This window comes from Panicum virgatum, chromosome 5K (assembly GCF_016808335.1).
Source record: "Panicum virgatum strain AP13 chromosome 5K, P.virgatum_v5, whole genome shotgun sequence".
NCBI classification, from domain to species: Eukaryota; Viridiplantae; Streptophyta; class Magnoliopsida; order Poales; family Poaceae; genus Panicum; species Panicum virgatum.
Window position 1 is genome coordinate 45,606,776 of NC_053140.1, and position 22,683 is coordinate 45,629,458.

General features: G+C 47.6%; 2 protein-coding genes and 1 long non-coding RNA gene across 3 annotated transcripts; 1 reads left to right on the plus strand and 2 right to left on the minus strand.

Annotated features, from left to right (window-relative positions):
• Window positions 1-12,282: 12,282 nt before the first annotated feature.
• On the minus strand, window positions 12,283-13,522 carry LOC120710707 (late embryogenesis abundant protein 14-like). The gene is made up of 3 exons (XM_039996303.1): window positions 13,325-13,522; window positions 12,811-13,230; window positions 12,283-12,717 (listed from the first exon to the last, which is right to left on the minus strand). The coding sequence occupies exons 1-3, from the start codon at window positions 13,382-13,384 to the stop codon at window positions 12,541-12,543; spliced, it is 657 nt and encodes a 218-aa protein (XP_039852237.1). The 5' UTR covers window positions 13,385-13,522; the 3' UTR covers window positions 12,283-12,540.
• Window positions 13,523-14,592: 1,070 nt separating this feature from the next.
• On the minus strand, window positions 14,593-19,598 carry LOC120707785. The gene is made up of 3 exons (XR_005689099.1): window positions 19,454-19,598; window positions 15,556-15,622; window positions 14,593-14,926 (listed from the first exon to the last, which is right to left on the minus strand). It is a non-coding gene; the product is annotated as an uncharacterized LOC120707785 (long non-coding RNA).
• Window positions 18,319-19,251, plus strand: LOC120707783. The gene is made up of 3 exons (XM_039992793.1): window positions 18,319-18,434; window positions 18,521-18,573; window positions 18,833-19,251. Exons 1-3 carry the CDS (start codon window positions 18,371-18,373, stop codon window positions 18,938-18,940), a joined length of 225 nt encoding a protein of 74 aa, XP_039848727.1. The 5' UTR covers window positions 18,319-18,370; the 3' UTR covers window positions 18,941-19,251.
• Window positions 19,599-22,683: the final 3,085 nt, after the last annotated feature.

Consider the following 22,683-nt stretch of genomic DNA (forward strand, 5'->3'; position numbering starts at 1 on the left):
AATAGGATTTGCTTATGGATTCGTGAGACTTTGTATTGGATTTGGTTGGGAAAGGGGCCCCTATCCTCCTTGTGCCCTCTGAGCTTTTGAATCAATCAAATCCCGTCCCTCTTGTGCTCTTTTGTGATAGATTTTCGTTTCGTTTTTGATGGACGGTTCGTAGACCTCTTTGTAGTGATTCCCGTGCCCCTAGCTTCGTGCCAAACCCTCTAGAATCACGAGTTCCTACGAATTGAAGTTTTTGAGTTCTTGAGAAAACCCCAATCCTTCTTGATCTTCCCTCAAATTCTCAAGTTTCATTGATCTTTTGGGAAAGATCTCTTGGGGATATGTAAGCAGGTTAGTTGCAGAGGTATCCTCCAAGTTTCACTGGATTTGAACTTCGTTTGGTTGAGATTCCTCTTTTAAAGTCTTGTTCACGGGTTTTTCTGGGTGGCACCGGTCAGACCGGATGACAAGACCGGTCAGACCGGTCAAGACCTGTTCAGGCCACGACCGGTCAGACCGGTCTGTTGCACCGGTCAGACCGGTCCAGGCAGTCGAGTTCTGCGATTTGCATCGTATTGACTCTTTTGCTTCCGCGCAGCTTCCTAGGGCTTTTCACTGGAGATAGCTTACCAATAGCTACTCTCTCATATCCTAGGTTCGAGGGGTTGTGGTGATTTTTGGGATATAGGCCGACGGATCGATTTCGAAAGAAATTTTGATCGGCTCCCATTCACCCCGCTCTGGTCGCCGGTTTCGGTCCCTTAATTGGTATCAGAGCTTGGTTGAGGTTTTCAGTACCTTAACCGGTTCGAAAACCACTTGGCGACCATGGCGAGTCTTGGCAAGATCCCGGTGTTTTCCGGCGAGGACTATGCCTACTGGAAGGTTCACATGAGAGCCTTCTTGCAGAGCATGGGAGCCGAGGTCTGGGATATCACCAAGAACCAGGCTTACGAGGTGCTTGCCATTTGGACCTCACCTCTTCAGGTGTCCGAGCATGAGGCCAACGCCAAGGCTGTCAATGCCTTGTTCGCTGGCGTTTCTCGTGCGGAGTTCTCACGCGTCCAGAGTTTTCAGGAAGCCCACAAAGTTTGGACGTGCCTTGAGAACTACCACGAGGGCACACCTCAGGTGAAGGCCAGACTGTTCGAGACTCACCGGCGTGAATACGAGAACTTCACACAGGGGCCGAGTGAGAGCATTGGCGACATGTTCAGTCGGTTTCAATCGATTGTGAACAAAGTCAATGCGAACAGATCTGCTGATGCCCTTGAGTACACAGAGCATGAGAAGGCCCTCAAACTGCTCTACGCACTTGACCGCTCTGTGTGGGATCTCAAGGGGAACATGATCATTGAGTCTGCTGGCTATGAGACTCTGACCGTGAACGAGCTTTTCAGCAAGCTCAAGGTCACGGAGGTGGATAACCAGACACGAGCCAAGTTCAATGGTGCCCCTCCTTCCAAGAGCATCGCTCTTGTGACTGGCCCAGGTGGATCGAGCTCTAACGCTAACTCTGCTCTTGGCTTTTCTCTTGCCTCTTTGCCTTCTGTTACAGATGAGCAGCTGGAGACGCTGGGCGACGACGACTTGTGCCTCCTCATTAGCAAGTTCCAGCGCGTCTACCACAACAGGTAGAGGAAGAAGAACCCCAGGTGCTACAACTACGGCGATTTGAACCACTTCATCGCCGATTGCCCTAAGAAGTCCGGCGGTGGCCAGAACAACCACTTCGACTACTACCACCACCGCGACCGCGACGAGGGAGACTCCAACAAGGAGCGTCGGCGCCACAAGTACCGTAGTCGTGACCGGGGAGGACGCTTCGACAAGGAGTCGCTCAAGAAGCGCTTCCAGTACAAGGCCAAGAAGCGGGAGAAGGCCTTTCTGGCGCAGCTCAGCGACCTCGACAAGAGCTCCGACACCGACCGCTCTTCTTCACCGACCTCCGACGATGACGATAAGAAGAAGAAGAAGCGGGACAAGGAAGCCACCAGCTTTATCGGCCTTTGCTTGGCGGCCGGTCGGCGCAAGGGCTTCTGCACCATGGCGGGTGAAACAAATGGTGCTCGTGCGTCTTCGGGTGAACATGCTACACCGACGCACGTCGACTCTTCTCCTAAATCCGAGAGTGATTCAGAGGTAAACTCCACCATCGACCTCCTTGATACTGAGGTTAGGGAGTTGTACGCCGCTCTCGACAACCAGAAAAGGCTGCTTAAGGAAGCAGTTAGAGAGCGTAGAAAGCTTAGAGCTGAGCTGGCTTGTGCTAGGGAGAAATCTAGTGAGGATGAGTGCGCTGGCTGCATATCTCACATGAACAATCTTGTTGCTCTCCGTGCCAAGCATGATGAGAACATTGCGAACTTAGATGTTGCTAAGACTTCGCTTTCTGACGTGTCTCATGAGCTCGCTAAGGCCAAGCATGAACTTGAACTGGTTAAGGACGCTCCTATTGTTAGTAATGTGCTTGAATGTGATGAGTGCTCTATCTTTAAGGTTGATCTAGCTTCTTTACAGTCAAAGTTTGCTACTGTTGTGTGTGAACTAGAGGAGTTTAGGTCTAGGCCTGTTCTGCTTGGTGCTTGTAAGCTTTGTCCCACGCTTAGGTCAGAGCTAGATGAGAAGAACGCCTTGGTTAACTCTTTAGGGAAGACTAAGGTCGTGGAGTCTAGCCCACCTATTAACTGCTCTGTTTGCCCTGGTTTGATCTCTGATTTAGATAATCTTGCGGTAGAGAAAGCCAACTTGGAGAATGAGAATACCTATTTTAGGACGATTTTTAGTTGGGTTTCTGCTAGTGAGTCGCAGTTGGGCATGATGATTAAGCAGTTCAAGCGTGGTGATGGTTTTGGGGTCGGTTACACCTACACAAAGTCAGACTTTAACAGGTTGTATGATAAGATCGGCAAGGCTGTTGGAATTCAGAGTGCTCTAAACACTGCTAGTTCGAGCACGCAGCCTTCGCTTGTTGACCCCGTGGATGGTGTGCTGAAAGAACCATCAAAAGCACCTCCACAGAAACAGGTTTGGGTTCCAAAGCCCAATGAGCTGAGGAATCCCCTCGACACGCTCCCTGCTGCCGCAGCTCAGGTTGCCCAGAAGAAGAGGGCTGCTCCTCCTCGTCCGCAGGCTAGGCCTTCACCTCCCAAGAGAGAGGTGAGGTACCACTGCGAGTACTGTGACAGAGAGGGTCACCTGGAGGAGTTTTGCTTCAGAAGGAAGTGAGCTGTGAGGCGTGAGCAGGAGAGACGGAATGCGGACATGTACTCTGCTCGGGAGCATGGTCCTCCTCGGCTTGATGGTAGGCAAGATGCTAGGGCGCACTAGGTGGAGGTCAGGGAGACGGTGGTGCTTACCGTGCTCCAGCGGGTGGTCGCTTTGCCGGTCGTGCTCCTGGTCGTTTTCAGTACGGCTATGGACCACAAGACCGAGGTTTTGGAGGAGGTTTCGAGGAACCACGCCTTCCTCGCGGTGGTGTTCGTCAGCCTTGCGGTAGACAGGATAGGGGATACGCTTTGCCTGACTTTGCTTACCCTTCTGTAGAGCAAATGGCTCGTCACTGGTTTGCTTCTCACTTTGCTAACCCCAGTGTCGAGATGTTTGCTCCCCTATATCTCGTTGGAGATGTAGGTTGGTAGCTTGGAGAACAAGTGCTCCATGGATCTTGGTCTTATGCAGGTTTGATCAAGACTTGATGGTTCTCCAAGGCTGATGGATAGCCCATGGTGGTTTTTGTATTCTATGTATATTTGAGTTTGTCCTTCGAGTTCTTTGTACATTCTCTGATTGTGTAGATTTTGCTCCTTAGTTCTGGTGGCTAGCTCAAGTACCTTCTTCATATCGTCTTGCTACAGTGGTTCATTCTGTTTGAGTGCCTTAGGATTGTTCTAGGGGTATCTTTTGTCTTGGTATCTACCTAGATTTTCTATTGGTATCTCTATGCTTGTGTAGCCTGACTAACGCCTAACCATATGGTTGAGCTTGTTTTTTCTTGGTACTTGGCTTCTTCTTGTTGGTGTCTAGCTTTGTCTTGTGCTAGGTCCCAGTCTGTTGAGGGGGAGCTCTACCCCAAGTTGATGACCGTGATCCGGAGTTACTGCGCCGGCTGCAGGCTCCGGCCCCTTCTGCTTCGACTACCTCAGCTCAGGAGGACGATCCAGTACCACTACTTACACTTCGATCGTTCACATCTACAAGAACATGTTCGAGTAGAAGGTGGACCCGCTGAGGACGCAGGGAAGGTGATCTCGAGCTTGCTATGCTCTAGGTCCAGCGGGATCTTCATCGAGGTATGTAAGTGTTTGACTTGTACGATTTCTTCCCAGGATAGACTTGTGGTTTTCTGATTGTTACCTTTTCATGGTACTCAGTTGGATCCATTTTGATCTAGTCCTGTGTGTCTTTGAGCCTATGTATTTGCTGAGTGCTTCATTTGCTTAGCTTTTGGTTTGTCTTTGTCTTTCTCTTAGTTTTAGCTTGGTTAGTTGCATTGTGCATATGCATTGTACATGTTTGCATTTTGCATTGCTACACTGCACTGGCATTCTTGTATACACTGTTATGATCTTCTAGTGCTTACTAGTGTAGTTTCTTAGACTCGATCATGTATAGCTTGCTCCACAGTATATGTCATATCATCTGAGTTAAGCTATTTTGATTTGAAAAATTTGAAAATATGGTCACCCTGTCTTGGCTACTAGCATGATAGGATGTATTGATGTGCTTTGCTATCTTATTCATGCTAGTGTGGCTTGTAATCTTTGACATGAGCTAAAATTGTTAAATTTATTTAAAATATGTCTGAAATGGAATGAAAAGATCCAGGTGGGATTGCTTGTCGCACTGATCGAGTTTTCGGGACGGCTCACTTTGCACTTGTGAGAACCCGGGCAAGGCTGTGCATGACTGAAACGAGTGTCTTAAGCTTCTGACTGCCTTTGGCATAGGCTTGGCCTCGTTGCTAAGTAAAGCATGACAAGCTTTCAACCCCTGGCAAAAGCACTTACTTGATAAGTCTTGATATGCAGAATTAATTCGTGATAAAATATAATGGCTGGTTTGGCTCACCTGTATGAGTATGATTAGCACTGTTTTTCATTCCGTGCTTGTTAGTGCTAGATCATGGGTAATGCTTTTATTTCTCCTAAACTAAACTTGCCTAGCTCTGTATTGATTTGATATACCCTGTTGAGCTAGATGCAGATCTTGTTTATGGAAGCACACGTGCTTATGACTAGATGTTGCTCATATCCTTGTATCCCTGAATGCTTTCACTTACACCTCCTGCATTGCATTCATTGCATAGCATCTGTTCAGGGGGAGTCTCAGCTTTAGTGGGAGCTTTAGGTTTGTTTAGGCTTGATGTGTGCATGTGCCAACAAGGGGGAGAGTTTTTGGGAGAAGTGATCGAACAAGGGGGAGACTTGTTTGATTTTTGAAAAACTTGTTGTGCACAAGGCTTTGAGAGTGCATCATTTTGGGAGAGTTGCACTTGTGAGAGGGAAAAGCTTTACTTGGGGAGTGTCTGCTTTGTTTCTGGCTCTTGAGTTTTCCTCGTTTTCCCTCCTCTTCCAGCATAACTGCGTCGAGCGTTACCTCTGTCTTTGAGGAGTCATGTTTTGGCTTTTGATCGATTGCGTCGAGTCGTTGCCCTTGTCTTAGGGAATCGATCTGCGCTTGAGTAAGTGACTATTCTTGACTTTCTGAGTTTTTTGTCACTTGCTTGAGTTCTTCACTTTGTTGCTTCTATTTTATCACTTCTCTGGTTTCAGGTGGTGTGTTGACAATGCACTCATCAAGGGGGAGATTGAGGAATGTTGAGTACTCTATCCTGCCTGTGATGAGTGAATTGTCAACCATGCGGTGTGATCGTGCGCTTGGTCTTTGGATTGCAGGTACACGAGCGTCGAGTGTCGACAGAGAGTTGCCGTGGAGGAGCTCAGGCCGGGCGGCAGCTGTGGCGTCCATTCCTGGATCGAGGGCGCAAGCAGCGACGGAAGGCGGGTTTCTTGGTTTGCGCCACAAAACCAAGCAGGCGGACGGCGGTTGAAGACGCCAAGTCGTGGAGACACGGGCGTTGGTCTCGGGACCGGCGGAGGCGACGGGCGTCGACGGCGTCTAGGGCCTCGCTGCGGGCGAGGAGGTGACGGGCGTCGGGCGGCGTCTAGGGCCGTCAGAAGGCCGAGGCGGGAACGATGTCTAGGGCCACGACGTGGAGGCGGGAATCTTCCCGCGCGAGGAGTTTTAGCGGTTTTCTCAAAACCGGCCATCTACCCGGGTTTCACGGACCTTCCAAAACCGTGGACCAGATCTTCATCAAGATGGCGGCATCGTGGAGAAGACTTCATTCCGAAGAAAGAACCTCAGCCGTCAGATGAGATCGTGTACAGGGGATTCTGCAGACCAACCGGTCTGACCGGTCTCCGCGGGTGTAAATACCCCTTCACTTGTATTAGGTTATGTGCGGCTTTTGTATCTCATCCGTGGATTGCTTGTTCCTCCAGGCCGCCGCCCCTGTGTCTCTCTCCCCCGTTCTTCTCTTTAGAATAGGATTTGCTTATGGATTCGTGAGACTTTGTATTGGATTTGGTTGGGAAAGGGGTCCCTATCCTCCTTGTGCCCTCTGGGCTTTTGAATCAATCAAATCCCGTCCCTCTTGTGCTCTTTTGTGATGGGTTTTTGTTTCGTTTTTGATGCACATGATCGTGACGGTTCGTAGACCTCTTTGTAGTGATTCCCGTGCCCCTAGCTTCGTGCCAAACCCTCTATAATCACGAGTTCCTACGAATTGAAGGTTTTGAGTTCTTGAGAAAACCCCAATTCTTCTTGATCTTCCCTCAAATTCTCAAGTTTCATTGATCTTTTGGGAAAGATCTCTTGGGGATATGTTCGCAGGTTAGTTGCGGAGGTATCCTCCAAGTTTCACTGGATTTGGACTTTGTTTGGTCGAGATTGCTCTTTTGAAGTCTTGTTCACGGGTTTTTCTGGGTGGCACCGGTCAGACCGGACGACAAGATCAGTCAGACCGGTCAAGACCTGTTCAGGCCACGACCGGTCAGATCGGTCCGTTGCACCGGTCAGACCGGTCCAGGCAGTCGAGTTCTGCGATTTGCATCGTATTAACTCTTTTGCTTCCGCGCAGCTTCCTAGGACTTTTCGCTGGAGATAGCTTATCCATAGCTACTCTCTCATATCCTAGGTTCGAGGGTTTGTGGTGATTTTTGGGATATAGGCCGACAGATCGATTTCGAAAGAAATTTTGATTGGCTCCCATTCACCCCCCTCTGGTTGCCGGTTTCGGTTCGTCAATACAGCCAATGGTCCAAGACGGTTCAAGAATGACGTGTGTAAGAAAGTGAATTATACAGGGGAGGAGTACAACTGTACATGCATCGCAAAAGAGAGAGGGAGGAAGTAATTCTTGAATTAAACAAATGCTAATAGGATTCTTGTTCACGACGAAACCCCACATGACTATACCTCAGTTAATTATTAATGTGCTGCGCTGGCATTTCTTACCTATCTTCCTGCGCTGAGCTAAAATTATGTTATGTTTGTACGTAGGACCTGAGGAATCTGCGGTCACAGCTATACTAGGCGGCAGAATGTTTTCAAGTATTTTACCAAAACAATTCACACAAATATATGCATGATCTCTTTCCGGATCTCCGTTGTCTTGTTCGCTGCTTCTTATAGCAGGAAGTAACTCATCTCGCAGAATAATGACGAGTTTGAAAGATTAGTGTGGTCGCTGCTGTCAGCCCAAAGCAGGCCAGAGGGTCCGACCGATCCGAACTCGGAAGATCCCGTGCACGACGAGAGGAGAGGAGAGGACCGCGCATGGTGATCATGCCGGCCGCTCGGGATCGGGACACTTCTTCCCCCTGTGGTGCCCGACTGCCCGAGGCTGATACGGCGCGGCAGTCTCCGTGATGCTGCTGCAGCAGCAGCAGCCAGCCAAGCGTGCCAAACAGAGACGTGCTCCTTGACCCAAACGTTCGTATCCTGCGTGCTTGTGTGCGGTTACTGATCTCAGCTTTCAACCTGAAGAAAGATCGAGGAGCGCCATCCCTTTGTCTGTCAAGGATGCATGCTAACAACGTAACGGAGTCACCATTCAGCATGGAGGCTGCACGCAACACAAGCACCTGAATTTTAACAGGGTACGTCAGGACGTGAGAAACCCATTTTAATTTTCTTATTAACAAAAAATTCAACACCCGTACAGCATTGTATCGAAAACTTGGAAGGGAACAGTGCACGCGTACGATACATTCATAAATTTGTGGCCAAACGCCCAAACGTGCGCCGACGGGTCGTCACGCTCTGCTTTTCCCGGCCGGTCAAAAAAGCATCCGAAGGACGCAGGGTGGCTTTGGAGTGGATTTCCCGCATGCTTCGTACGTGTAAATGAAGAGGACCTGCCAAAAATTTGAAATACAAACTGCCCCAAGCAAATAAAGAGTCACCGTGCGTGAACCATGGTGCGGGCGGGATCAGGATCGGAGCCTGGAAGGTTACGTTCGAGGGGGGTGCCAGGTGATTACTACTTGGATCAACGAACTGCCATTAAGCAATCATCAGCCATATGCTCATGCATGCTGTAAAAATACAAGCAAATCGTCGAGCTAGATGGAGAGAAATTTAAACACCAGATAGCACAGGGGATATTGTCTCTTCTACTCCTCTCTCTCTCTCTTTCTCTCTCTCTCTCTCTCTCTCTCTCTCTCTCTCTCTCTCTCTCTCTCTCTCTCTTTCACACACACACACACACACACACACACCTTGATTAAGTATGCCCACCAGTTTGATTATTGTTCAGAACTTCAGATATGAAGCATGGTTAATATAAAATGCGCTTAAAAATGTAGGGATCAGAGTAACTAAATACCACTGCCGAGACACGAGAAAAAGTAGCTGAACTTCAGGCAGATTCAAAAGGAAAAAACAGCTCTTCTTCTCTCTTGATTCAAACTAAAATTTCGAGCACATAGCATCGTCCCGTTTGCAAAAAGCATCAGGAACTCCTCTCGTTCGAACGTGCGTGACGATGCCAGGCCCAGGAGTCAGGAGCAGCTTCTTTCTTCTTAATCTCATGCATCACGCACGGACGCCAAGGCCACCGCGTTCGTGGTGCCGGCAGCCGCGCCCCGGCCGGCCTCTACGCCGTGCGCGCACGGGCGGCGGGCGGCGGCCATCCACGCACGGCGTGCACCACCAATAACTAGGTCGAACGAACGGCCAAGAAAATGTTGCAGCGTTCCTGCTGGTCATCCACGTCCCCGCGCCATGGAACCGAGCGTGCCCGACTCGTGCTCGTACTCGCACGCAGCACCACCCACCCGGACGCGCAGCGACGGAACGCCACGAGATCGATCGTGTGCGGATCAGATCAAACGGCTGGGAAACCGGAAGCGTCACGCCGGCGGCAGGGCCGGGCGCCTGCCTGGCATCCAGTGGCAGGAGCCAGAAGGGGGGTTGGCTGCGGCCCGGTGCAAGAACAGAAAGGAGGGTGCCTTTCAGAAAATCACCATGTACTTGCTCATAAAGCAGGGACTCCGTTGGTGAATTTGAAAAGGCGCAGGGACTTTTCTGGTATGAAGAGCCGTCCCGGCTATATAAGCATTCCTCCCCTACCACCGGGCAGAGAGAGGCATCACCACCGTTCCACCAACTTCCTCTCTGCTGCGCCTGCGCTCCCAACAAACCAGCGCACCCATGGCGCCCTTGGTCGCTCGCGCCGCCGCCGCCGCCGCCTCCCTTCCGTCCGGCCGCGCTGGCCTCCTTGGCTCCGGGAGGCTGCCTCTAGGGCCGGCTCGCCGCGGCCACGGCGCGCTCGTGCTCGCCGGGCGGAGGGTCAGGGCAGGCCACGGCGGGGTGCTCGCGGTGCAGTTCATGGTTAGTGCCTTGATTTTTGCGGTGTTTTCTTGGCCGGCCGGGTCGGTGTGTGTGGCTGTGTCCTATGCGCTTGGTCTTCCATGCATCTTCGCTTCGTTTCTTCTTCGTGTTGTTGTTGCTCATGCTTTCGATCGAGATCGCGCTTGTATGTTCCTCATGGCAGGGGACTAGCGAGAGAGGCTACCTCGCAAACGACGCGCGGAGGGATGCGTTTTTTTTTGTTGTTCTTTCGTTCATGGTTTCTAGATCCCTTCTTCACCTGCCTTTTCTTTTTCTGTTAAGGGTTCGATCGGCACCCAAGCCCTTCGTTACGGGGACAAAGCGATTCCTGCTTCTCTTCTAGCTATTTTTTTCTTCATGGAAGAAATGGCATGACTCGTCCATTTCTGCTTGATTTTTCTCGGTTTTTCTCTGCGACAAGGGTGACGCCTCTTGTTGCAAAGATTTTCTAGGGTTTTCATTTCTGTTTCCAGTGTACTCTTCCGCTTCTTCTTTCTTTTTTGTTCAACTTGTTCTTCATGATGAAATCTGTGTAAATAATTTCTGCTTTCTTCTCAGGAACTTCTGCCGGTCTCTGTTCATTTTCTTTGTGCCAATCCTGTCGATCTCATAGGGGGAGGGAGCCTTTTGGTCGTCTGCCTCTGTTCATTCTCTCACCAGATTGCTTCTTCTTTTTTCTCCTTTTTGCTTTGCAAGGCCCCGGCCCTGGCCAGAGATGTCAAGGTTGCGTGCCATCCGCCTGGCATCTACCCCAAGACTGTGATCAACGACGACGAGGACGATGTAAGTTTGAGCGCACATACTTTCGTTCCGTTCCGTTCCGGTTCGGTTCAGTCGGATTTGTTTTTTTTTTCTTCTCCCCTGTAATAATCGGATTGAGTTCTCTGGTGCCTCTTACAGGAGTTCGAGAGGATCTACATCGAGTTCATTCAGAAGGTCGAGAGGCTGCATGCCAGTGGCGAGCTGCTCATCGGCCTGCCTCTTCCTCCGGCTGCCGTTTCCGACGAGGAGAAGGCGGTGCAGGAGAAGCTCAAGGAGATCGCAGAGGGGTGCATCGGCCTCCACGCTGACGCGATGCGCTGCCTCCGCCTCAAGGAAAGGCTCCGGATGTACCCGGTGAAGTTCCTTGATCATGTGACCCAATCTCTCTCTCTCTCTCTCTCTCTCTCTCTCTCTCTCTCTCTCTCTCTCTCTCTCTCTCTCTCTCTCTCTCTCTCTCCGGATGTGTTTGGGGGTAGGAACTGATGATCCGTGTGTTTCTCTCTCGGGTGCTGGAACAGGAGGCGATGCTGACGCTGCTCGGGCGCCTCTACACTGCCACCAAGTACGACATCGACGCCATGATCTCCGTTGCTCCTCGTGCTTGTGTTCGCCATGCCATCGGGCTTGTGTTTGTCGTTGGGACCGGTGTTGATCGGCCTGAATTCTATCTCGGTTTCTACTCTGCTTTGGTGCGTTTCCTGGTAGCTGTTAGCTTAGATAGTAAGTAGTGCTTTGCAATGTGTCTAGTCTACTGTCGTTAGAGTCTATCCAGGCCGTGCGTGGGACATGCTGTTGGTCCATCGGCTCCTCTATCTGTCGTACTACTGGCGAATTCGGCCCTACCTTGGTTAAGCAGAGTGCTTATGTTTGTTTCATGCCGTACTCTGTTGTCCACTGCTGGATTATCAGTCGGATCATTTCTGATATCAATGCTATGACGCTATCACATCCTTCTGGTTTTCTGCAATGCCTGTGTCTGTTTATTTTATCTGAGATGGTTTCTTCTTATGCTTGCAACTGTAAAAGGTGAACCTGCGGATCAGCATTCAATCTGTGAACTGTAGTTCCCACTTCCCATTATGCTGTGGAATCAGCATTCAGTCATACCATTTCTGAATCCGGTGTCATCATATTCAGTTTTTTTCTTTCCTGGAATGCCTGTCTATTTATCTGAGATGGTCTTTTTTCAGTTTTCTGCATTGTGATTGTGATCCGTCCATTTCTGAACCCGCGTCTGCATTGTTATTGTGCCTCTGAATTTTGTTCCCGGACCCCCAGTATCCTCTGCGCCGCCGTGAGCCAGACTCTGGCGGCGCTGGCCTTGTGCTTGGCCTCGTTGGCCGTAGATTATATCCTTGTCGTCAATTTGGTACTTGTCGTGAAAGCCAGAAGTCTCGCCAAAATTTGTGGGATGTTCTGCATTCCGTTCTGTGAATTGCTGCACGCAGTTCCTGGTCTGATCCTCGCTGCCACGAGGTAATCCGTGTCCGTCCAGTCTGGCGGTGGGGAATAGTCTGTGTGTCCTCATTTAGCTGAGCATTCAATTCGCTTTGTGTCGTGCCGTGATACAATGCAAAGCACAATCGAGCTAGTAGAATCAGAGACGGGTCAACCGCAAACATTGATAAAACCGAAACAAAACACCAGCTTTGCAACTTTTTATTAGATCGTGAAACGAAAACACAAGACAAGAGGCGTCCGGTTAGACAATGTCCCCTACATCACCTATGTTCTAATTAAAAAAAAGTTACAAACCTCCAAATGACCAGGGAGGCAAACACAGGTTGAAATCAAAGCAAAGTGAAACGCACACGTAAGATACGTAACTGAAACTTTGAGCCTAAAGATACAGTTTGGCAGCAAGCAGCAGCATCTCCATCCATCCTTTGATTAGTAGTCCCTTCCAGGCTTGTAGGTACTGGTGTCCTTGCCGGGATTGGTGGTGGTGCCGTCGTCGTTCTCCCCGGCCATCCCGAGCGAGTTCATCACGGCGTCCTTGGCCCCCACGGCGGTGCTCACCACCTTGTCCTTGGCCCCCGCCGCCGTGTTCATCACCGTCTCCCCTGCCTGCACAGCCAAATAATACACTTCAGAACGCACGCAACACGCAGTAGTTTTATTTGTTTCAACCGGTTTAGATCAAATAAATCATTAGAGCACCTGCTGCAGGAGGGCACCGGTCTTGTCCTTGCCAGCCACCACGGTCTCCTTGGCGTACTGCGCGGCGCCCGCCGCCTTCTGCTTGGCGGCCTCGGCCGTCTGCGCGACGTATCCCCCGGCCTGCTGCGCGCCGCCGGCCGCTTTGTCCTTGGCCTCGCAGGCCGTGTCCCTGGTGGCCTCCGCGGCGCGGCCCGCGGCGTCGGAGGCCGCGTCCTTGGCCCGGTAGGCCTTGTCCCTGGTCGCCCCCGCGGCGTCGCGGCCCACCCCCATGGTGCGGTCCGCGGCCTCGCGCGCCTTCTCCCTGGTGGCCTCCCTGGCGTCGTGGCCCCTGCCCACGGCGCGGTCGGCGGCGCCGGACGCCATGGACTTGGCCTCCCGCCCTTTCTCCTGCGCCGCGCCCATCACCTGCCCCGCCTTCTCCTGCAATGCCGGCCACCAGAGAACGCCGTGAGTCTCGACATGTGCCAGATCTAAAGAATCGTAGAGCCGAGAGCAAGGTGTTCGAAGCACTCACCTCGGCACGGGCCTTGGTCTCGCCGGCGTGGTAGCTAGCCTGCTCCTGACGAGAAGCCATCGCGAGCTCGCTGTGCCAAAAGCTAGAAGCTGGACCGGTGGATCGAACGGAACTGTAAGCTCGTCTTGCTAAGCTCGAAGAACGTTTCAAGACTGGACTGGCGCTACAAGGTTTTTGTTAGCTTGTTGCTCTGTGTGTGTGTGTTGTGTCTGCGACGGACGAGCTGCTTTGGGTTCGGCAACATTTTATACGCTGGAGCGGCGAAGCAGAGGCCGGGGGGTACGTGTCCTGCATGGGCGAGCGCTGGGCGCCACGTCGAGAGGACACGCGTTGCCACGGGCGGGGGCGCCCCAGGTGTCCGCCTCCGGCTGGCGTGGCGAGGCGCGGCGATACGCGCGAACGGGATAGAAAAACGGCACGACCAGGGATGAGGCGCGTCCAGATGGAAATGGCGACGCGGCGGGGAGGGCTCGGGACTCGAGGTGGGCGCACGTGGTCCGCGCCTTCCGCCCCTTCCCAGCTCGGCGGTCGGCTCTCGGCTGTGTGCTACATGCGGCTGCGGGTTCGCCACGTCGAGCCAGCCCTCCCCGCTGGGTTGCGCGCCGGTGCTGCCGTGGTGCCTGCCTTCGTGGGCTCTTCTGCTTTGGGTCACTGACGCGCGGGTCCGGGACCACGCGTCAGTGACCAAGCAGCGCGGCAGGGAATTCCCGTCCTATGCAGCGAGATGGTCTAACGCCTGACGGCATGGATCTCCTATTCTCCCTCCGCTCCCCCGTCTTTGAGCAAGCAAACGCCGAGACGGTCGAGATTGGAAGGGAGAATTATCTTCTTCTTTAAAAAAAGAAGAAGAAGAAAATCATACTTCTTGGGCCTTGTTTGGTTTGCCCTAGCACAAATAGTACAAAAACTTTGACCAATAATTAGGGGTGCTAAATAAAGGTAATTTATAAAACTAACTCCACAGCGCTGTACTACTTCGCGAGACGAACCTAACGAGGTCTTTGACCGCACGATTAGAGGATAGTTACTGTAGCATCACTGTAGCCAATCATCGATTAATTACTATCATTAGATTCGTCGTGAAAAGTTATACACATCCGTGAAAAGGTTTTGCAAATAAATTTCGTTTAGTACTCCATGCATCGAAGATTCTTTTCTCGGGAAATGTGTGCTAGTAGTACTATATGTAAACCAAACAGGGCCTTGAGCAGAAACGGCTGTCGGACCTGATCACCTGATCCGCGTTCTCCCCAGAGCGATCGATGAGAAACAGCAATTTTGGGAACTTGACACAACACAACAGGAGTACACCAAAAGTTAGGATATGCTTGTTTCATAAAGGGAAAGCAAACCTTCATTACATCAATTCCTAGTTCCTACGTCCAGCTCGAAGCAGCAGTCCAAGGCGGAACAACGACGACGACGACAGGAATTGATGTAACGCCGAGCAGCCCAGCTTTCGCGTTCTCACTGCAGATCATCATTCTGCTTGCCGATCCTGTCAGCACCGGAGAAACAGGTACAGCCGCCCAAACAGAAAGGCTTCGTTGCCTTCACCTCACAATTGTTAGAAATTTGTGATCTCAGGATAACAACTTAGATCTGCGTGGCAAACAAATTCTACAAATTAGAGATAACATACCAAATATATTTATATACCGTGATTGGCAGGTACACCTAATGTTTCCATCTATAAGTCAACCCCGGTCCCACAGTGCTATCTATAAATATGAAATGGAGGAGTACCCTCTGTAACCCTAATCAGTTAATCTCACGATTAGCAAAACACCAATCAACTAAGGCACTGGAGGGGCTGGAAGCGCGACTTCCTCATCTACTTCGTGGCAGGCACCGACGGGAGTTGTTGGTCATCATCGACATCAAGATCTTCATCAACAAGAGATCTAAATCTCTCTAATTGGTGAAGATTAAACTCTACTTTATCTACATCAGCCCTACTACTACAACTACAGAGGCGTTCATGGATTCAAAGGTTCTGGTCAGTATTAATCTAATTAATTCCACATTAAGTAATTAGTGATCATGATTAGACTAATCTAAGATCCTGTTCATGGTTAATTAATTCTAACAACAATGAGCCTAGAGATTTTCTTGGGAAGCTTCACAGATCTGGCATCTTAATTAATTTTGAGTCTTTTCAGGGCATTTGATTACGGAGCATATATCTGAGAATTCTTGATTTGTCCCCACGGTATAGTGCTATAGTGTACCATCATGACCAAGGCCTCCCAGGACCCGCTGGTAAAGACGCTCCCAGCTTGTCCTCGCTCGCCGATCCTGCACATGCATAAATGTACGTATGTAATGACAACAGATTAGAAGCCATAAGCATGGTCGATGCATTAGGATGTAGCTTTGCTCCACCCACCCAGTGATTTCTAGTAAAACAAAAGAAATCCCAATATAGAATACCACAAAGACAGTGTTAACAGCGACACACGGATATCCTCCTATCTCAGTATCTCACTATCAGGAATCCAGGAGATAGAGAAAGTCAAGCACAATCAGGGAACTGCCTGAAGGCAACAAAAGCAATAAACTGCTTTTCGCAGCCTGAGCTGCATGCACAGGTTTGCATCTCACAGAAAGTCTAAAAATAAAAAGTACCATCTAAAACAAAAAGGTGTTCTAGTTAGAACTGACAGCCCAAATCAGATAATCTTACTCTATTCAGAAGTTGGTTCGCAACTAAAAGTTGCTATGGATTTCAGAAACACACATTTTGCCCAAAACATATTATGTAACTAACATATAAGAAAGAAAATTGCCTCAATGCTCAGAAGAAGCCTTCTGAATTTAACAACAAACAAGTAACTACTGATAGTGTTTCTGATTGTTCCAATCTCATCCCATCCTTAAGAAGAATTGAACTCCTCTTGTATGAAACAACTGTGCACCACTAAGCATACAAGAAGAACGTTGCTCATGCACCGCATCCCTCCTAACCTGTTTGGAGTTTCTTATCTTCCTAATTAAAGAGCTGTGATCAGGTACAAAAGTGTTGGTCAACGTCTAACCCTATAGTTTGAGATGGACCTTGTCTCAAGTGGCTACTTGATCATCTTCATGCAGTCTAAGTCTAATACTTCCACTGCCACGTGTGCATCCTCGCGTACATAACACCAATGGTGATATGATATGATGCTGAAATTTTCAGGTCATGACACAGCTTCTTTACATGTGCAGGCATTTTATTCACAAAAGATCTTTGTACATGGTGTCACACACCAAGACAGCAAGGAAGTGGGGTTCCCAATTTCTAGAATCCAGCTGCACCGTCTATGAACAACTAGCGGCTAGTCTAGTAAAAAAAACTCTACCGGGGGGTGTGAAACGGGCCCACTATTTTTTTCATTAAGAGGAAGCTTAACCGACTAACCGAGTAGAGAAACTCCCCGAACCCTGACCCATGCCCGAGAGGGCCAAGCCTTGCGGCGAGCACAGCGAGGGGGTTTTTTCCTCCCAGCAGCCTGAAATTCGCTTCTGATGAGATTCGAACTCAGGAGCTGCTGGGAGCGCGACGCTACCGGGCCGAGCTAGCCATCTTGACCGCCCGGCCTTTCGCTAGTGGCTAGTCTAGTAAAGCGGTGACTCTGAATTTGGTCTCCTGTAGCATGCATTTTACTTTCACAAAATCTTGCTAGTGAACAAATAGATGGTCAACTGAGCAGAGGTGCTCGCTGCCTAGGATGACATAACGAGCGGCCAACAACACACCTGCAGCTTGGCCGTGATCTTCCTAATTTGCACATCTGGGTGAACAGTAGATATATGCGTGGTTAGGTCATAAAATCTCCCATAAAAAGAAGGTGCATGTGGTATGTAGCAGAAAGACAACCTAGACATATAACAAGACAAATCCAAAGAATATGTATGCGCATATGTCAATGCTATGAATAGCGTTTGATAGGGAAGATCTCAAACAGGACTCCCCACAACACAATTAAGTAATTCTTTTCTTTGATGGAGAGGGATTTTTTTTCTTAGGGTGGACGGGCATTATTGGGGGGTACTATTGCACTTGCACTTGCACTTGCGGTTCCCTCCATTTCCATTGTGTGCCCTCACTCCACTATACTCTTACACACTGTGGCATAGCAGTCAGTGTGCACTCACTCCACATACAGTTCCCGATCCTTTAGTCGTGCATTTACCATGCAATAGTGGGTGCACTGTATACTTTTTTGGTTATTTGATGCATTTAACCCTTAAAACAGATGCTCTGATTTTATTCTAGTATAGCAGCAATTTGATTCTTTGATATATTTTCGCTCTTCGCTCTTCAAATGGATGCTCTGATTTTATACTGGTACCGCAATTTTTTTGGCTATTTGATAATTGATACAATTTTGACTCATCTTTTGTTTTCTCGAACACGCAGGAGGACTGCGCATCTATATATTAAGAAAACAATTTTGGCTCATCAATGGATGTGCTGATTGTATAGTATTTAAAGTTTTCAACTACTGAAAAATTATGACTCAATATGATGCTGACGACATGCACAGAATCATGCCATTACAATTACTAGGGGCCTGCTGGTAACCATCGCACATCATCATCGTTATGTAAAATATTTTTTGCTCATGAAACAATAATTGTCTATTAGAAGTTAATCTAATATTGAGTTCATGACCAAAGAATTCCAACAATATATGTAACATTCCAAAATTAAGGTGTCATTTCATATCTGGTACAAATTAGAAAAAGTATAGAAGACAAAAGGCACAGAAAATATATCAAGAACTAAAACAGGATGGGCTGTAGTTTACTTTGGCCTTAGTACTAGATGGCAGTACAACTTATAAAGTAGCTTCGGACAAATGTGGTTGACCTTGTGCCATGGGATATTGTGTTTCATCATACCCTGTGGAGCAATCATTACAAGTAGACCATATCTAAAGTTACCAGTTCTTTACTTTCTAGCTGGCTGATCCAGCATCCATGTATAAAAGAGGCAAAGGTGTAGTAGCTCCTCCCAAGGAATTCTCCTAAGGCAAGAACATACAAGTAGAAGATAACAACATGCCTAAACACACTTTTGCGCTCAGCGTCATCCTTTTAATTCTTCTCTTCAATGCATCTGCAGGTATGGGGTTTGCTCTTGTGTCTGTGCACTACTAATTGCTAAACCATTGATTTTATATCTGAACATGTTCCTTTGTCCTAATGCAGGCCAAACCATAGTAGTTGGAAATGATAATGCTGTTACTGCAAAGTTGATAATGGTCTGTCAATTGTCCCCCTCTGTTATTATTTAAATTTGAGGTGTGGAATAGTTGTTTGTGTTCCAAAATTCTTGATTTTTTTTCACCTTTGCTATACATAATCATTCTCGAACAGTCGTATAGCAATATCAAATAAGCTGGCGGTAATGATGTGGCCTTCTGAACCCAAAAATCATGCCAACAAATATCAGAATTGTTACTTTTAGGTTTCTTTTTTTCATTAGCTTAATCGACATACGCTTTTATCTTCTAATTACAGGGCCACAGCAGAAAGATTCTTACAGAGGTTCAGGATTATGATTATGGAGGGGCAAACTCTAGGCATGATCCTCGCAGAAGGCCTGGGATTGGGGGCAGGAATGGCTAGACCACTAAGCTCCTTATTACATTATATGCATATGATCATGTGAAGATGCTACTACATGAGTGGGGTTTTATGAGGGGGAGTAGCCTCTTACTGCAGCTAACGTACTACATAAATATTTGAATCCCTGTTGTGTGTCTTTTAGATATCCAATTGGATCAATGAGCCATATACAAACTCTTATCTGATAAAAAGTCTAGCATGATGAAGTTGAGACTAGCTTATATTAAATGAACCTATGCGTACTTTTTTTTGGTTACCCAGCTATGTGTGCTGCTAAAGCATACGTGAGGCAATGGATAATCTATGAGCCATTTTATGAGGTGAAAGTGTAGCATTGTATTTTTGAGTTCTTTCGGTTTTCTTCAAACTTTGACTTAAACCGACTGCCTCACTCTGGCATGTTAATTGGCAGAAAACTCATCAGAGGTACAGCTGATGAAACAGACAAACTGAAACTGCAAGGAAAAACTGTACAAAATAAAAATCTGGTAGTAAATTATCAAACGTGCTTACCAAATAGCATGTAATCTTACTCAGTTTCCCTCCTCTTTAATGAAATAAGGACCGGGCTTGATAGGATAAGGATAAAGATAACCCTCTGGCCGAGAAAACCCAACTTCATTCATGCGGTCACTGATGACATGAAGTATAGGTTTCTGCTAGATATCTAGGCAATTTTCGGTATATTTTAATTCCAAAATTAAATGTATAAACTAACAATATTTCTATGACTTTAAGGAGTAAAATAAAACATGTACATGTTTTATTTTACTCCTTAAAGTCATAGAAATATTGTTAGTTTATACATTTAATTTTGGAATTAAAATATACCGAAAATTGCCTAGATATCTAACAATCCAAAAACCTGATTGTGTTAATAGGCTTTCGGTATCTAGCTTTGCTGCATCAATCAAACCATCACCTTTTGATGGTTCAAATTACAAACGTTGGCAAGAGCGGCTTATACTGTGGTTAACACTATCGAGAGTGATCCATGTGAAAGAGGGTAAGCCTGAACAATTCTCTCCAGAGGAAGGGAGTGCGTTCGATGAGGCTGATATCCTCTTTCGAGGCTTGATCATTAGTGTTCTCAGTGATAACCTGGTGGATTCTTATATCCGGCTGCCAACTGGCAAAGCATTGTGGGATGCTCTTGAGGCTCAATATGGAGTATCTGACGCCGGGAGTGAGTTGTATATCATGGAGCAGTTCCTTGAGTACAGGATGGTCGAAGACCGTTCTGTAGTGGAACAGGCTCATGAAATACATACTCTGGCAAAAGATCTCAAAAATTGCAGCAAAGAGTCCCCATGTGTGTTACCCAATAAGTTTGTGGCTGGAGGTATAATCTCTAAGCTGCCACCTTCTTGGAGGGACTTTGCTACTTCTCTAAAACACAAGAGACAGGAGTTCACAATAGATGGACTCATAGGGACTCTTGATGTTGAGGAGAAGGCGAGAGCAAAGGACATACGTGGGAAAGGAGTTGTTGGTGCTTCAAGTGCCAATCTTGTTCAGAAGAACAACTCCCACAAGAACAAGAAAAAGCCACCGCAGAACCAACCAAAGACTAAGAAGACAACCACTTTTAAGAAGAAGAAGAAGACGGGAGCTTGCTATGTGTGCGCTAGTACGGATCACTTTGCTGCAAAGTGTCCGAACCGCAAAGGCAACGACTCCGCCAACATGGTTATTAGCGAGCCTGGAGGAACATCGGGGTACGGTAATTTATTACCTACTGTTCTTTCAGTCTTTGGTTCACCCGAGTGGTGGGTTGACACTGGTGCTAATATTCATATTTGTGCTGATGCTTCTTTGTTCTCTTCTTACCAGACCGGCGGGACTTCCTCCTTGCTGATGGGGAACGGATCACATGCGCGTGTTCTTGGTGTTGGTACGGTAAATCTGAAGTTTACTTCCGGGAAGACCGTGCAGCTGAAGAACGTACAGCATGTCCCCACCATCAAGAAGAATTTAGTCAGCGGCTCTCTACTGTGTAGAGATGGTTTCAAATTAGTCTTTGAGTCCAATAAATGTATCTTGTCTAAGTTTGGTACTTTTGTTGGAAAAGGTTATGAAAGCGGAGGCTTGTTCCGTCTTTCTTTGTCAGATGTTTGTAATAAAATTGCATACAATGTTATTAACGTTGATGAAACAAATGTTTGGCATTCGAGGCTTTGTCACGTTAATTTTGGTTGTATGATGCGCTTAGCTAATTTGAGCTTAATTCTAAAGTTCACTTTTGTCAAAAATTCTAAGTGTCATGTATGTGTTGAATCAAAACAAACTCGCAAGCCTCATAAGACCGCGGAGGCAAGGAGCTTGGCACCCTTAGAATTAATTCATTCCGATTTGTGCGAAATGAATGGAGTGTTTGACAAAAGGTGGTAAAAAATATTTCATGACTTTGATTGATGATAGTACTAGATTTTGTTACATCTATTTGTTGAAGTCAAAAGATGAAGCTTTATACTACTTTAAAATCTATAAAGCTGAAGTAGAAAACCAACTTGAGAGAAAGATCAAAAGAGTTAGGTCAGATCGTGGTGGCGAGTATTTCTCAAATTTATTTACTTTATTCTGCGAGGAACATGGTATTATTCATGAGAGGACGCCTCCCTATTCACCTCAGTCAAATGGGGTTGCCGAAAGAAAGAACCGCACTCTAACGGATTTGGTTAACGCCATGTTAGATACAGCGGGGCTTTCCAAGGAATGGTGGGGTGAGGCTATATTGACTGCATGTCATGTCCTAAATCGTGTTCCTACAAAGAATAAAGAGATAACTCCATTCGAGGAATGGGAGAAGAAAAGGCCAACACTGTCATACTTACGTACATGGGGTTGTTTGGCAAAAGTGAGTGTGCCAATAACCAAGAAACGTAAGCTTGGACCTAAAACTGTGGATTGTATCTTTCTAGGTTATGCTATTCACAGCGTTGGATATAGATTTTTAATAGTGAAATCTGGAGTACCTGACATGCATGTTGGTAGAGTCCAGAGATGCTACATTTTTTGAAAACATTTTTCCCATGAGAGATGAAACAAGTTCATCTAGACAAGAGTTCATCGAGGATGATGGCTCTGCTGAGCCGATAGAACACAATGAACATACACTTGTAGAAAATCCTGAGGAAAATAACAATGATGCTCCGAGAAAGAGCAAGAGACAAAGGACTGTAAAGTCTTTTGGTGATGATTTCATTGTATACCTCATAGATGATACACCCAGAACCATTGAAGAGACATATTCATCTCCTGATGCTGACTATTGGAAGGAAGCAGTAAGGAGTGAGATGGATTCTATTATGTCTAATGGAACCTGGGAGGTCGTTGAACGTCCTTATGGATGTAAACCGGTTGGATGCAAGTGGGTGTTCAAGAAAAAGCTTAGGCCAGATGGTACTATTGAAAAGTATAAGGCTAGGCTTGTGGCCAAGGGTTATACCCAAAAAGAAGGAGAAGATTTCTTTGACACTTATTCACCAGTTGCCCGATTGACCACAATTCGGGTGTTACTTTCCCTGGCAGCCTCTTATGGTCTTCTCGTTCATCAGATGGACGTTAAGACGGCTTTCCTCAATGGAGAGTTAGAAGAGGAGATCTATATGGATCAGCCGGATGGGTTTGTATCAAAGGGTCAAGAAGGAATGGTTTGTAAGTTGTTAAAATTTTTATATGGTCTCAAGCAAGCGCCTAAGCAGTGGCATGAAAAGTTTGATAGAACTTTGACCTCTGCCGGC

Coding starts and splice junctions, on each gene's coding strand:
- LOC120710707 (XM_039996303.1), bottom strand. CDS start 13,384: ATGGCTTCTCGTCAGGAGCAGGCTAGCTACCACGCCGGCGAGACCAAG. Junction 13,231..13,324: donor AGACCAAGGCCCGTGCCGAG/GTGAGTGCTTCG, acceptor CCGGCATTGCAG/GAGAAGGCGGGGCAGGTGAT. Junction 12,718..12,810: donor CCGGTGCCCTCCTGCAGCAG/GTGCTCTAATGA, acceptor TTGGCTGTGCAG/GCAGGGGAGACGGTGATGAA.
- LOC120707783 (XM_039992793.1), top strand. CDS start 18,371: ATGCCTAAACACACTTTTGCGCTCAGCGTCATCCTTTTAATTCTTCTC. Junction 18,435..18,520: donor TCTCTTCAATGCATCTGCAG/GTATGGGGTTTG, acceptor GTCCTAATGCAG/GCCAAACCATAGTAGTTGGA. Junction 18,574..18,832: donor TTACTGCAAAGTTGATAATG/GTCTGTCAATTG, acceptor TTCTAATTACAG/GGCCACAGCAGAAAGATTCT.